The sequence below is a fragment of the Vespula pensylvanica genome, chromosome 5, assembly GCF_014466175.1.
Source record: "Vespula pensylvanica isolate Volc-1 chromosome 5, ASM1446617v1, whole genome shotgun sequence".
NCBI lineage: Eukaryota > Metazoa > Arthropoda > Insecta > Hymenoptera > Vespidae > Vespula > Vespula pensylvanica.
In genome coordinates, this window is record NC_057689.1 from 5,588,370 (window position 1) to 5,604,516 (window position 16,147).

The 16,147-nt window shown below is 34.9% G+C and overlaps 1 protein-coding gene across 11 annotated transcripts in view; it reads left to right on the forward strand.

Moving 5' to 3' along the window:
• LOC122629270 (trace amine-associated receptor 9) overlaps nucleotides 1–16,147 on the forward strand; it is a 59,865-nt gene that overhangs the window by 34,890 nt on the left and 8,828 nt on the right. For 10 of the 11 annotated variants that reach the window (XM_043812501.1, XM_043812502.1, XM_043812510.1 and 7 more), the window contains 3 exons: nucleotides 2,802–2,918; nucleotides 8,206–8,360; nucleotides 8,930–9,077. In XM_043812501.1, the coding sequence (XP_043668436.1) occupies nucleotides 2,802–2,918; nucleotides 8,206–8,360; nucleotides 8,930–9,077 (420 nt within the window). The remainder of the gene's footprint in view (nucleotides 1–2,801; nucleotides 2,919–8,205; nucleotides 8,361–8,929; nucleotides 9,078–16,147) is intronic. The other variant, XM_043812508.1, reaches the window with a different exon arrangement.

The following is a 16,147-nucleotide window of genomic DNA, read 5'->3' on the forward strand; positions in this document are numbered from 1 at the left end:
AATAATTATTTCGTTCATATTATATTTAATACATTTATATATTATTTCCTACTTTAATTTAATGTTTTTCATTTTCCTCTATTTTCTTTTCTATACTTCTCTGTTCTCCTTTTTTTTTAACACGTCGACACAACTCAAAGCTTTCTTTCCGTTCGCCATAACCACGTACCATTTTGCGTGCTTTTATACGAGGATGTAATTATTTAAAGTGCGTGCCAGAAGAACGTCATTTCGAGCAATCCGCATCAAGTATAATTCGTAATAACGTGTAGTCGTCTCGACGACGGAGAGGAACGAGCGGTACGAATTTTCAACGCGACACAGAGAGAGTGCGACTAGGTAGAAAATGAAATTATAATAGAAATTTTTTGAATGTTTCGCCTTCCTTCAATTTTCCTTACGCGTTGCTTCGTCTTTGAGATGGATGACTTGAATATTGCTTCCTTTACGTATATATTTTACAGAAGAGGACAAAAAGCAGATGGAATGTTACGTCGAAAGATTAAAGAAGTGGATCAAAGCTGAACGGCGACTTAAAATTCGAAAGATTCTTGTTAAAACGACAAGTTTGTAGATTATAATATCTTTTTTGTTAAGAATACTATACTGTACGTACTTACATACGCAGTATTGGATTTATATTATATGATGTATAATTTATTATATATATATAATATAATTTATATTATGAAATATGTAATATATAAAATATGAAAAATATTTTATATTAGATCTACGAAGAAATATACAGGCAGGTTATATGAGTCATAAACAAGGTCATTACAAAGAAAAAAATTGTAATCATTGAGAAACATAACAAGACGAGACGTGTATATGTGTACATATGTCGTACACATACCTATGTATATGCGTAATGGAACAATGTAAACAATTCATGACCTACCGAGCGACTTTTACACGCGCTCATTGATCGATAAGTTTACTATATACATTCATAGGAGTCTTGCTAATACCTTTTAGAGATTAGTTCGTACAAGTTTAATTTTCTCTACGTTATTTTTCTCTACATTTTATTTCTGATAACGTTTTACTTTTTTCTATATTCCATTTTTTATAATATTTTCATTTTTCTATTATTCGTGATTTCGAAAAAGAAAAATGTTCGACGAGAAAGGAAGAAGGACATTTCGAAGGAGATAATACTAATTCAAGATACAATTCGGAGATCGTCCGTAGATAATATTTTATAATTCATAGTTTCGTTTGCAACTGTACGACGATTGCGGTACTAGATTTCAATTGCACGGAAAAGCCAACGTAATGCCACAGCACAATCCGCCCGGTTCGCCTATTCTGACAGCTTGTTTCGTTCATAACGTATGTATGTGCATAGATACGTTTGGACAACGAATTGGTGTTTGCCAAAACGTGTGAGAATGAAAAATGTGAACTCGTCGAAAATCGTGTGAGGCAACCTAACTAATACTCGTGGAAAAAAAATACGTCTGCATTTCGATAAATCATGAATTTCGACGATCATTTTCAGTTATCTTATCTTTGCTATTTTGCTGAAGAATTCGACGCTGTATATGTAAGGATATTCTATTAATTGTTATTTACAATTCAAATTAGCGGAACGTGTTCGAGATATAAATCGATGGGGACACGAAACACTTGGACAAGAACAGTCGTCTATTCGAACATACCATTTCTCTTCGTTGCTTGTACGTTGTTTAATTACACCATCGAAATTCAACCGATGAAGTCGATAAATGTCTCCTCGTGATTGCATAGTAGAAAATTATCCATCTTGATTATTTCTAATTAATTGGATCGACGTTTTACGTATATACTATGGACACAGTGTGGGAGAAAATAAATTATTATTTCACATGTTATCGCTTACAGTTTTATATATACATGGAATTTTGAATGATAAAGAGAGAGAGAGAGAGAGAGAGAGAGAGAGAGGGGAAGAGAGAAAGGTTCAATAAATTTTAAAGTTAACATTAATCGAATCCAATATGAAACTTTTATATTAAATACAAACTATTTTTATATTTAAATAAAAATAGATGCATAAGTAAAATAGATAAATAAGATGAGGAATTTAATTAATGTACTTAATAGAAAATTAGTGAGAATTGTTTAATAAGATATATATGTTAAAGTAAAAGGAAGAGAGATGGATAATCCATGTTGTTGTGAAGGTACTTATTAGAGTGGCACATCGATATTAATCGGATTATCGAACCACAAATCTGATATGTATATGATACACACATTCATATGGAACATATATATAGGTATGTGAATCTCCGACGTGAAATAACAATTCTCGCACGGATTTCGTATCACGAAACGCGAAATTATCCCAGCGCGTTGAGGGACTCGCGGCTAACCGCAGTGTGTGCCTATCAGCAGATTTGTGTGTAACACGTCATGATGGTTTTACGCGCGTGCGGAATGTATGTCGTTACTCTTATATACTTTTCATTCATACAATTTGATCTTTTTTATTAATGAGAAAGTCTCGTGCGGAACAAAAAATATTTTAAATCTAATGGCTGCACGTTTTTACCACTTAATTTAAGTTTACATTTATTTTTAATTTATATATTGCAAGTAACTTTTATAAGAAGATATCAGCTTTTTCTTCGTAACATTATGATAAAAAAATAAAAAAGAAATTATAAAAATTTACGAATTTGAAATTTTGATAAATTTTGAAGTAATTCCAAGGAAAATGGTTAAAGTAGAAAAGAACACGTGTTGATCTAATTATTATAAATCGACAAGAAGATCGTTAGTACTCTTTCAAGATGAATGTTTAATTTCAGGCACTTCTCAGAGGCGCTCTGACCCAACAAAGTGCGGTCATACTAGTCTGCATGGCAATCGACCGTTACGTATGCATGCTGCACCCTCATCGTTATCACAGGCATTCTTCTAAAAAGGTGAGACCTTAATTCATCCACGGACGTCTTCGTTTCCTACACCGAAAATTTATGGCTCGTGAGATTAGATTACCGCGAACATTCGCTTTTTCTCTTTATTTTCCTTTCAACTTCGTTACATTGAGCGTTTAATTGTGAAACATGATTGATTACAACACGAATTACGCCACTTTGGAAATTGAAGGTGTCGAGAAACAATGCGATGTTACGAAGATAGCCGTAGAATTACTTTTTTGTTCCTCTTACTTTTTATTTTTTATTTTTTATCGTAGTTACGCATTGCTAATGAAGAGAACGCGCAGGAAGACTATTATTCATTCGGCCGACACTTGGCAATAATCCACGAATTCGTAACGATTTTACGGGAACAACCAGGAAATTTCGGTGCCAACCGACATGGTTCTCGCCTTGCCGAATCTCTTTCTTTTAACTTGTTTTTCTATGTATCTAAGAGATCCATCTTTAGAAAGTAATCCTTATTTCTTCGTAGAAAAGCAATTTTCTCCAAATAATTAAAAATGGCGTTAAACTAAAGAAAAACAAGTCTTCGTAATATAAAATAAATCGAAAAGAATATATAATAAATATTTCTTAACTCTTTGCTATTATTTTCCTCGTTTATTCTCGAGCTAAATTGCAATTTTATTTTTTTCTTATTTTGATATATATTCATTTACACATGCACATACATACACACATACTTTGAAAGCAAATTTTGAACAAAAGTGTTATCTATCGATTCGTTTTAGTAAATATAAATGATGTGCCAGGTCAGACTCAACACAGAATTTCTAAAGAAAAATAATGAAAGCACATACATGGTGCGATGACTTTATAGTGCAAAGATTTAATATTGATATTGAGTACATTTGAAAAAGAAAAGTTATCGTATACAGAAACGGTCACGTTATCGTCATTCCGATTTTATCGCGTTTATCGATCGTTTTGGAAATGTGAAAGAGAACGTCGAAGAAGAAGCGCGGAAGAAGCGCGAATGTTTCGTCAATAGTTTGTTGTTATCAATCGCAAGTTTCGAGGGTGGGGAATCGCCGGTGCATTGAACGAACGAGTTCGACAATGGAAGGGACACGTCAATCGCCTCGAGCGTAGATCGAGCTTTCTCGTGACATGACGATATATCTACCTATCTACCTACCTCTACACCCATAAACTCCTCGCCTCTCGTAATCGTGCTTTCCATTTTCAAGCTCGAAGGACAGAAGAAGAAGAGGGCGTAAAGAAAAAAAAAGAAAGAAAAGAAGAATCAAGATTGGTCTGTTCTTTCTATAGCCTTTTTATCTTTCTTTCTTTTTTTTTACTCTTTCGTTTTCCTACCTTTTTGACCGACTTCCTTTTTTTCTCTCTCTCTTTCTTTTTCTTTCTTTATTTTCTTCTTTCTTTTATTTTTTCCTTTTTAATGTCTATTTTCTTTTTTCTTTTTTTTTCTTTTTTTTCCCTTTAGCCAGCTCTCGCATCGAATCCTCTTTTCTCGCGCGAGAATTCGAACTCTTCTCTTCCCGTGTGGAATATCACTTTTCTCGTTTCCTTTCGTTCGCCTCACCGAGGGAATTACCTTTCCCCGCGTTTGAGAGAGAAAGAGTAAGAAAAGGTTCGTTGGCCCTCGTTCGAAAACAATAATGCTCGCATTTCCAATTTTTCTTTTTCTTTTACCATTTTTCTATTGCTCGTTCACTGATGAACGAACGAAGTTCGAGATAATGATAATTAGTGCTAATAATAGTCGTTTTTTATTAGGAAACGTATATTTTCTTACTCGTTAAAAATAAAAAAAGAAAGAAAAAGAAAAAAAGAAAACGGAGCGTGCAGATATTTTGTGAGTAAACAAAAAGCATTTACACTTTGCATGCTCAATCGAAGAATGAAAAAAAAAAAAAGAAAAAGTGTTAAACGATATCGAAAAGTGCAAAGACTCGTTCGGAATGTATTCAGAGATCCATTATTTGGATCTATGCTTCGATCCAACATTAACATAAATGAATAATTAGGTATACAGCCGTTCTTGGAGTTTGTAATTCCGTTCGATTTAATGGTAACGATGGTACGATGTCGCTTTTCCTAGGTAAATTACACTTTTTCTCACGAATAATTTTCACGTTACGATACCCTGAAAGACTTATTGTCGAGCCAGAGAATTCTCAGGTCAACTCGTAGTCCATTTAGATTTTCATTTTTTCTCTCCTTTAAGTATGTCCAATTCCAATGCTTAATTACATTTTCCATCTCTCTTTCTCTGTCTCCCCTCCCTCCCTCTCTCTCTTTCTCTCTTTCTCTTTCTTCTCATTTCCACGTCTGGCAATATTTCGTAATGGCGTATTAATTTTACACTTGAACGCTTTGCTAACGAGCGTGTGAAAATTTAGTACGACGAGACACGTTTCGTGCGAAGAATTATCGGGAAACTCGAGAATCGATATGCGACGAGAACGAGAGAAAAAGGAAAAGAGTGAGAGAGAAAGAGAGAGAAAGAGAGAGAGAGAGAGAGAGAGAGAGAGAGAAAGAGGGAGAGGAAATAGGAGAGAGGGAAAGAAAGGTAGAGTCGACGGTGGTGGTATCAGGCAAATTGATTCGCCGTTCAACATGAGTCGAACTAGTTCGAAGCAACGGGCTGAGAAAATATCGGGGGTTGTTCCTACCACTTGGCTACCCTGATTCCTCTTTCATTGCGGTTTCTCTACTTCCGTCGTCCCGTGCACGGAAACCAGGATCGATGATCGTTAAAGAGACTTCGCAAAAACGACATTGTCTCTTCTAACACTTGTTACAGGAAATTCCTTCGTGGAATGTTAACAGGAGATTGCTGCGGATGTTTCACTTAACTTTCTTCTTATCTTCGATAAAGAACATTTATCAGCTTTCTTCAACAGTCTTCATATACAATTTTTCTTTGTCTTCGTTAGTTATCAAAATTTTTTTCCGAAATATATTTTCTTCTCCTTTTCGTCGTTGTATTTTATAATAATTATATGATATCGAAGACATCGTCGAAATTTATGTTTCACGGTAACGAGTATAAAAGTCATTCGAAGAGAAAAAGTACAAGGAAGAATCAAGGAAAAATCATAATTTGATATTCAGATTTTATAACACTCGGACGTATAGAATTCAAATATCGAATCATTAGAATAGAACTAGCTCTGATGAAATAGTTATCATATCGCGAACTGACAAATGATCATTGTTCGTATCACGTACGTCTATCGTTCATCGAGATCGTCGTGATTGAACATCGATTGGCCGTGGAACTCACGGCTCGTTAGGGTGAAAGGGCATAAAAAGAAAGAAAAAACGAAGGAATGGTACACCGTGTATAAAAGGCAGGGGTTCGCAAAAGGAACACTCCGTCGAATCGCTGACTCATGCCGTCCATTCATTCCGTAATTTTCCGCCTATCGAATGATCGGCCTTTCTAGTTCGACTCTTCCCTCGTTTCACTCTCTTTTATAGCTTTTTTCATTTTATTTTTTTTTTCTCTACAACTGATCCTCCATCTCTCTTTTCTTCTCTCTCTCTCTCTCTCTTTCTCTCAGTTATTTTTTTTTATTCGCTTTCTCTGTCTTTCCAACCACCGACCCTTCCATTTCCTACTGAAATAGAAGCCTCTCACCTCTATTTCGATTGTAGGACTTTCTAGGACCTCTCACGAATCTTCTTCCTTTATCTTCCGATCGCGCAACGACGGTCCTTGCCACTGGTAAATTCGATCATCGCCTCGATCACTTCTTTATTTTTCTCTTTCTCTTTTCTCTCTCTCTCTCTCTCTCTCTCTCTCTCTCTCTCTCTCTCCCTCCCTCTCTCTCTTTCCTTCTCTTTCTCTCAACGAAGATTCGAGGAGCAAAGAAAGAAATGAAAATTTATAGAAATGAAAAGTACTTACCGATGAGATAGATATCTTTTCCGAGAAAAAAAACAATTCCAAAACAAATGTTGAAATTGCAAAAGCGATTTGAATTTTCACGTGAAAGACGAAAGAAAGAAAACTTATCGGATCTCTTTCGAGTCTTTGATACGAAGAGATAAAAGAACGTTCATCAGTGAGAGAAAGAGACAGATGTAAACGTCTTGAAATGTTCCTCGAGTTCCTTCGCAGAGAAGAGAATATATCGGTGTGATACTTCCTTCCTTCCTTCCTTCCTTCCTTCCTTTCTTCATTCCGTTTGTTTGCGTTACATTCAGCCCGCATTTATCAAGAAATACTCTGCTTCGCACCTGTCCCGCATTAACTACAAAATCGCACGGTAACGCAGCCTTTGTCTTCGCCAACTTTGAATTACACGGGTTACAATGGCGTCTTTCTCTTGAGACATCTATACGTTTAAAGACTAAGTTGTATAAGATTTAATAAAAAAATTAAACAAAATATTAATTAAAGAAGAAAATATTTGAATTAATTTTAAAAATAAAAAAATCTTATTGAAGCTAGGAACGTGTGTTATAAAAATAGGATATAAGAGTGATAATGACGTAGAATTATTTTACTCAAATAATACGTATAATAATGTTGGCACATCCTGTGTATATCCATACGAGTGAAGATTTTGCAAAAGAGATACCATGTCGGAAAAAATAGGAAAAAGAAAGAAAGAGAGAAGAAGCAAGATAAGAAAGAAGAAAAGTTCTCGTACGTTCGGGAATCACGGGAGGTTCCCAAAAAATATCGGCTATCATTCGAACGAGGGCACCCTTCGAAAGGCGGTGGCTAGAGTCAATCGTCGTAATCTCGAAGACACTTAACACGTCGAGGAATCCGTGCTCGTAAAATCTATCGCCACGATAAAAGTAACTGGTCGGGAAAACTTACGATGGTTAACCGCAAAACCTTCGTAAGAGGCGGAACCATGATACCTTTTCCATTCGAAAGAATCGAAGAGTACGGTCGTATTTTGAATACCGAGTATTTTAAAATGTCTCGAGTCTCGAGAAGATGGTGCATAAATATTCACTACTGAGAATGCTTAACAAATATGAAAAAATAGTATATTTAAAATTATATTGCACAAAATGTACATACGTATAGAACGTGTTTCATTTTAATCCTTAATGTACCTGTGTCAATTTTGTCGAAGAAACGTATATTCCTTATTTACGATTAAAACGTGACACCTATACATTGTACACGTAAGTATCTTTATACATATGCATAAACTCGTAATTTAAATAAGATTAATGTACTTATTAACGCATCTATGTATATGTAACATAGATGACAGAACGTCGTTGTTAATAAAACGTGTGAGTGACGATTTTTGTGTGTGTTGTGTTGACACAGTATTACATGCGGCAGGGTTGCGTGGCAGTGATGTCGACCACTTGGATAGCAAGCCTGGCGATTTTCGGCGCTTTGGTTCTCCCAAGGGGTGGCTACTACTTCAATGGCTCCGGCCTTCTCGCCTGTGATCCTTTCTTCGCTAGAGCCTCCCTTAGGTATCGCATTTGTAAAGGGATGTAAAGAAGTCAATAAGAGCCTCGCTTATTCACCGTTCCCTTCATCTTCCACCTGGCAACCGCTAGGGGCCAATTACCGTCCGATTACGACGCTCTTCCTACGACGCTTCTTTCTTTCCCTTTGGTTTTTTTATTCGTCTTTTCCTCTCCCCCTCCCATTTCCTTCAATATATTTTCTCTCTTTTTCAAACACAGGCTTTCTAACAAATTTCATTTTCTGTGACGATCATTAATTTTATCCCGTTTGTTTACTTCTATTCTTTTAATCTTTTTGATCAAAGCCAGATTCTTATTTTCTATCTTCACTTTGTTAATAATCTTTATTATGTTTATGAGCTTTATCATTTATTATGGTTCAATTAGATTTTTATTATATTGATTGTCTTTTTTTCTTGTCTGCAAATAGTTCGACTTCCTCTCTCTTTTTCTCTCTATTTCTTTCTTTTACTATTTCTCTTATCATCAACATTGATCGCTTCATCGACGAATAAGGAGTCACGTATTTCTTCTCTCTACTTGTTTCCTCTTCTTCGTCTTCTTTTTTTTAGAATTCTCGCATGCTGCTGTTTCTACTTTCCAACGACAATGGTGTTGATGTACTGTTATGGCTCGGCGTTCCACGTTAATAAACTACGCTTGAAGAGGGTGGTCTGCGTTAACACGCCGGAGATCGTTAGCGGTGGCCACATAGAGAGGGTAAGTCGTGACATTGTCTACAATAGAAAACACAAAAAGTTGATAAACTCGTTTTCAAGAACGAACTCGACTTCGTAGGATTTCGAACAGTTTTCCTTTTTTCTTTATTTGATGATTTTCTTTTTAATTATAGAAGCGTCAAACGTTAAAAATGAAACTTTCATCCTTATTATAAAATTAATTTCTCTTAATTTTCCTTCAGTTGTTTTTTTCATTTGATCATGTTCTCGTAGAAAAAAAGTTTCGTAGAAAAAAAAATTAAAAATCAATATAAATTGTATTTTTATTTCCTTTTCTACGTTGTCCCATCGAGTTTTCCCACTTGGTGTCCTTTGTGTTCGATCACGGTCAGATTTCTCTTGAGATCTACGTTTACCTTTTTATGTAGGTACTTACTATTTTATATTTGGCACGTTTTTAAATAATAAAAAAAGAATGTATACACACGTGCACAAACAAACAGAATCAACGAGGGAAGGTGAACTTTTTGAAGCTTGGCTATGGTTTTTTATTACAGAGAACTTTTTGACGTTAAGCTCGCGTAAATTATCGTTCCATGAAAAATGGATTTTGTTTCTGCGATAATTTTAGCTAGGGATTAGTGTGTTGCGTTTTTCTATGTTCTTTTTTTTTACATTAACAAAACAAAACATCACGATCACGTTTTCATATTTTTATTTTTCTCTCTCTTCCTCTTTTTCTTTTTTTCATAGGTAGTTATGAAAATTATGCGTTTATTAAAATTTGCGTATTACTTTGAAGTTAACAATGCAAGTTCGACATATGCCGAGATAAAAAGCGTCACCTTTGATATGTACGAATAACGAGAGATAGTCTACCGACGAGAGGAGCTGAATTCGTTTTGATATGCGAACTAATTAGCATCTGCTGTGATTACACCTTTTTCATTTAATTACGATGTCTCTTCGTTTAAAAAGGGATGAGAAAACCGTGAACTATTTTCGGGGACTGTTGAACGGTTTATGAGTCGACAAAAGTATTGAATAAAGGAGTAATTGTAGAAAAGAGAGAGAGAGAGAGAGATGAAACGATGGCGAATGTTTCTAATTATTTGATATGGTTGTTTAATTAAAACAAAAGGAAAACAAACTCATGAGTAAATATCCCGCTTAACTCGTGGGATTTATAAGTAAATCTATGTATAATTTTTTTTTATACGTGCATACTTAAGCGCAATTAAACGTAGGCGTTCTATCTAGCGTCGTGTTGAAACTTCGTTCCCTGTATGAATATTCAATATCCAATCGACCGTTGTCGGTTTTATTAAAGGACACGATTTTTTTCAAATTTTACAGTCCGTCCGCCAGAATAAACAAAACTGATAGAAGGATCCCTAAAGGGTAGAAAAGGGGTAGGCGTTATGTAGAGGAGAAGCGAGAGGAAGAGGGAACGCAAGAAATCGAATGTCGCTTCGAGCAGAGAGAAGATAATTTTATTTTTTGTTTCTTATTCTGTTTTCCTTTTTTCTTTTCTTTTTCTATATTTTATTCTACTCAATGAACACGGTAGTAAAAATGTCGATACGTTTTATCTGTGTTTTTCTTTTATCTGCATATTTCGTATATATAATTCGGAATACTCGAGGAATATATTTCGTGATCTCTTTACGTAGGCTCTTCAATATTCCAATAAAATCCTATCATTTTTGTTTCCTTTCCTCTCATAATTTTTAATAAAAAAATTGACTTCGTGGGGATTCGTTTTAACACGAATATTGAATAGAAAGAGAGGAACAAAAAAATAAAAAATGGAAGAAAAAACGAGAGAAAGCAAAGTACTTACGTAACGACGAATTTTTTCTCTTCTAAATAAGTTTCTTTTCTCTTTTTTTCTCTTTTTCCTTTTTCTTTTGTTTCTAATTTATTCCCTCAAAAGCTTTCCCCGATATTTACCCCGAAGATTCAATAATTCCGTAAGCTCAACCTAGTTAATTAGTCCCTGCTAGACGAGTTGGACCGAAAATTTGGCACAAGGACCGTGCGAGAAACTTTCTCTCTTTCTCTTTCTCTTTCTCCCTCCCTCTTTCTCTGTTCCTTTATCTCTTAGAATCTGACCTCACCCTTTATAGTTTCCGGTAGTAGTAGAACACAAGCATCGGAATATGTTGGAAAGCATACTACCAGTTTCCATACACCACTACCACCATCACCATTACCATCACCATCACCAGGAGCAGTACCAGCACGCAAACAGCGTGCTATCCAGGATGTGCGCCCTAGATTTCATAGCAAACAATATTTTTCTCTTCCAGCTTGTTCCGGCGGTCCGAGGAAATCGCATTTATCTTGACATTAGCCGGGACCTCATCTTCCTCTTCTCTTTTTCTTCTTCTTCTTCTTTTCGTTCTTTTATTTTCTTTTATTTTCTTTTTTTATTTCTTGTCTTTCCTCTTTCCTTTTCTTTTTCTTTTATTTTCCATCTTTTTCGAGAACGAAGACGAGATCGAGAGAGAAAAAACAGAGACGATCTTTGGTTCCTGCAGAGTATTCCGTTTCTCTGTCATATTCTTATTGCGTCTTTTTTCTTTTTTTATTTTTATTCTTCCTCTGCTTCTTCTTCTTCTTCTCTCTATCGTTTGTTCTCTCACTTTTGAGTAGTTTCTTATAATAGAGTCTTTCCTTTTTTTTTCCATTTTTTTTCGAGATACTATAATATGCTTCAGAAGGAAAATATACTGACGAGACGTTAAGATGCTTAACTTTTTTCTCGTCTTTTAAAGAGTCATCACTGCGTAGCATTAATAAATCGGATTTTTCTTTTATGGTTTTAAGGGTAGATACAGTAATGGCAAGTAACTATATTTGTCGTAAGGATGAATTTTATGGTGGGAAAATAAATCATGTTCATTTATTTTTTTTTCAATTATAAATTAATATTATTGGAAGTACGTGCAGAGAATTATCGAGACCATTCGTATATAATACTTGGATTTATTAAATAAATGAAATGTATTTAAGAAAAAGAGGGAGAGAGAGGAAAAGAGAAATAAAGGATATAGTGTAGGTATCAAGATAGAAAAGATATAGTGATCTTTCTGTCTTGATTCTTTAGCCGATTTCTAATTTTCTCTCGAGTAAATGAATTGTCGTAAAGAGAAACTAAGTTAAGTAAAAGCCTCTCGATTGCTCGCGTTACACGCGTGACTCGTTTTAACGTTGCCAGGATTCTAACGATTACGAGAACGAAGCGGAATATATCGAGAGAATGAGAGAGAGAGAGAGAGAGAGAGAGAGAGAGAGGAGAGAAAGTTAAAGGCGCATCAATTAAGTCGATCGAGACGATCCTTTCCATCTATGGGAAGTAATTTTCCCGCGGAAACTTTTGAAGTTTCACTCTTTTGATAAATTGCATCGGTTACTATAAATCTCAGGGAACAGTTTAGCTGCGATAAAAAAGTAATTCATCGGTGCAGAGTTGAGTGGATCGTATCGGTTATAAACGATCGAGGGTGTGATTGAAATACATACACTATTTTCCGATATGCACGGCTGTTACGTTCTTTGATCGATCCCTGCAAAAATTATTTAAAGTTAGTATCAGGTGTCAGCTAATTTCCTTTAAAAAAAGAAAAAAAAGAATACTCGTTAATACGAAAATAAAAATCGATAGGTATCGATTGAAAAGGCAAAAGCATGATAATCATTGCTTTCATATTCTGAATTCATCAATATTTCATTCATTCATTTACACGTACACGTATACATAATTCATTAATAATGTCAATGACGTGCACGCTCGTATAGATTGATTAAAAAGTACAAAAGAAGTCTACCTCACATTTATCATGCATCGTAGACGTTATTACACCGAACAGTCATATAGATCATATCGTAATGAATAATATTGTAATTTGAAAGAGGAAGAGAGAGAGAGTTATGAAAGTAAAAGATGTTTCATTACTGAATATGAGCTCGTTTTGCATTCTCTTAACTGTCCGTTATTGCGACCATTACCGGCGTTGTTCTTCGCATACAATCCTCGTTTTCGAATGGAACGCGATCGGTTCGATAATCGACCAAGAATAATGTCAGATCGTTAAATTCTCTCGTTTCGCCAAGTTCGTGTATTCTGGACGAATCGATATAAGATTTACAGATACAGGAAATGAGAGTTCGATGCACGATGCAGATTTAGTGGTATTAGAAAGGAGATAGATATAAAGTAAGGAAAGGGAATGTAAGGTAAGAGGAAACTATTTGAGAATTCTTGATAGAAACCATTTCCTTCTATCTCACGAGAATTCTTGATCTTTCCGAGTTTACAAACGTAATGAGAGAAGAATTTAAAGAATCTTAATAATTTGTAGAATCTCAGTGAATAAATCGTCTATATATATAATAATTAGCAGTGTATATATGATGTGATACAGTTCATGAATCCCACGGAAAATGTAATTAAACAATTTGCAATTTATAATATGCAATAAAATTTATAATGTATATCATATGGTCTATAATCAATATTATTATATAATATAATATATTTCTCTCCAAGAGACCCTCGTTGCAATTCATCGTATGTTGTAAATAGTTCCAAAGTCTTGAATTATTATTGTTGTTGTTGTTGTTGTTGTTGTTATTATTATTATTATTATTATTATTATTATTATCATCATTATTATTATTATCATTATTATTATAATTGATAACATTTTCAAAATGGCTATGCTTTTAAAACGCTAGATCAAGGCATTTTAAATGTCGTATTACCCTGTAAAGCCCTTATCGGTCGATCGAAGCGAGTAACGAGTTTAACGGTGGAATAAATTTTACCTAATAAATGGTTTAATTTGCCAGGAGAAGGGGGATGGAACAAAACGAAGCTTTCGAGCGATGTCCCAAATTGGTAGAAGAGAAAGAGAGAGAATAAAAAAGATAGAGAGGGAGAAAGAGAGAAAGAGAGGGATAGGAGATGGGGGAACTATGCCATTAGGAGTTCGGGATAAATCGTTGAAGGAAATTACGAGTGGGCGGGAAAACAAAGCGTCCACGACCATCGAGATCTTAAGGATTACGCCATGTTGAGATAGAATCGAGTCTTTGATTATATCGAATTGTTAACGCTTTGCTTATCAATGTACGATAAGCTAATTTTATGGACGAATCATTGTATTAGAATATTTATCCGTAAAATTGCATTAGTAATTAAATATCAAACTTCATACTAACCCGAAATTTATTATCATTAAAATTTCTTCATTAATTGTTCTCAATAATAAAAAAAATATACATAATTATGTAAAAGATACGGTAGTAATTAATTTTCATGATTTTAAATAATAATAATGATATATATTAAATAATAATATATAACTACAGTACATTTAAATAAAAATTACTTATGCAAAAATAAAAGATATATAATATATGATTACAGACTTCCTTTCGCGACGAGTACGTCTTAACGATCGAATTGAAATAAAAATGAATCGAAGCGAGGTATAAAAGAAAATAAAATGTAAATATTAAAAGACAAACAATGAACGACGTGCATATCAAGTCATGCGATTCCTCGTAAGGAACGAATTCTAATCTAAAATAAATAAATGTACGCTAAAATGGAATCGACCGGTTTAATCGAATCACATTCCCATGAAATATTAGTCGAAATATTTGTTAGATAATTATATTTTAGAAAGAAATATAATTAATGAAGATTCTTTTACTTATTTCCAACCAAACATTTTTTTCTTTTTTGCTATGTAAAATTTTCGTTAGCGAAGACTAGGATATTCAGGAACCACGATCGAGCACAACCATTTTTATCAATTTAGAACGTCGTCGTTATCGCGGCTTTATTCGCGGCGTTATAACGACGAATGGGAGAGCCAACGCGGGAGAGTCGAGAGAGAGAGAGAGAGAAAGAGAGAGAGAGAGAGAAAGAGAGAGAGAGAGAGAGAGATCGGAGTGCAACGAGCTTAATGACACATCCGGAAGTCGAGCGAGCATTTCCGTTGTCGTTCCCATCGTTGTCTCGTTGTTACGAGAGACAGGGAGAGAGAAAGAGAAAGAGAAAGAGCTATCCGGTCGATAAATATCACTCTCATCGCGTATCGAATTCGTTTCTCCACGAATTTCAACGCTCGTTCGCCAACTAGGTGAAACGATTCTTGTAAAACGATGGGAACAAAAATGGAAGGAATATCTATGATAGTCCATTTTGAAATGGGCAATGCTAGTTCACAAGCGATAAATAATCGATATAGAAACGACGATATGTGTTATATCGAGAATTCATTCGATACGATCTACGCTCTCTCTACGTTCCTTCATTTTTCTTACTTTCCCATTGGTGAAACTTTCGAAGACAGGACGGAAATACGCGTGAGATATCGAATGGCCTTCGATATCTTCTTTTCCTGTCTCTTTTTCTGTCTCTCTCTCTTTCTTTCTCTCTCTCTCTCTCTCTCTCTCTTTTTATTCCTCACACTTTTAGTCTCAAGTTTTCTCGAACTTTCTCTCGCTTCTATCCCCTGGTCACTACAAAAATAGTTTGAAACAAACTCATCGAAAGGAAACTTTCTTCGCGTCCTTAGATACGCTTTGTTACCTTACCCCATATTTTTTGGTAAGGATTCAAACTTAATGGGCTATGTACTATCCGATATATATATATATATACACACACACACACATATGTGCAAAAAATGCTTTCATAGGACGTCTCTCCGTTCCTTGAAGAAGAAGCAGAAGAAAAAAAAAGATAGAAAGAAGAAGGGAAAATCATACCTTAATGGCATACATCACAGCAGGCAACTTATTTATAAGAAAATCGGCCGTATCTTCTTTCTTCTCTCTCTCTCTCTCTCCCTCTCTCTCTCTTTCTCTCCCCATTCTCCTTCCTCTTTCCTTTTATATTCCGCTTTCCGCCGTTCCACCACAGCTTCAATGTAGGTCAATGGATGCGGGAATGTCTTCTAAAGGTGTTTTCGAGGCCGCGGAAGCGTCGATGTATAAGATTTCATATATATATATATATAGTGTTCAAAAGGGGAGGAAAAGGAAAAGAGAGAGAGAGAGAGAGAGAGAGAGAGAGAGAGAGAGAGAGAG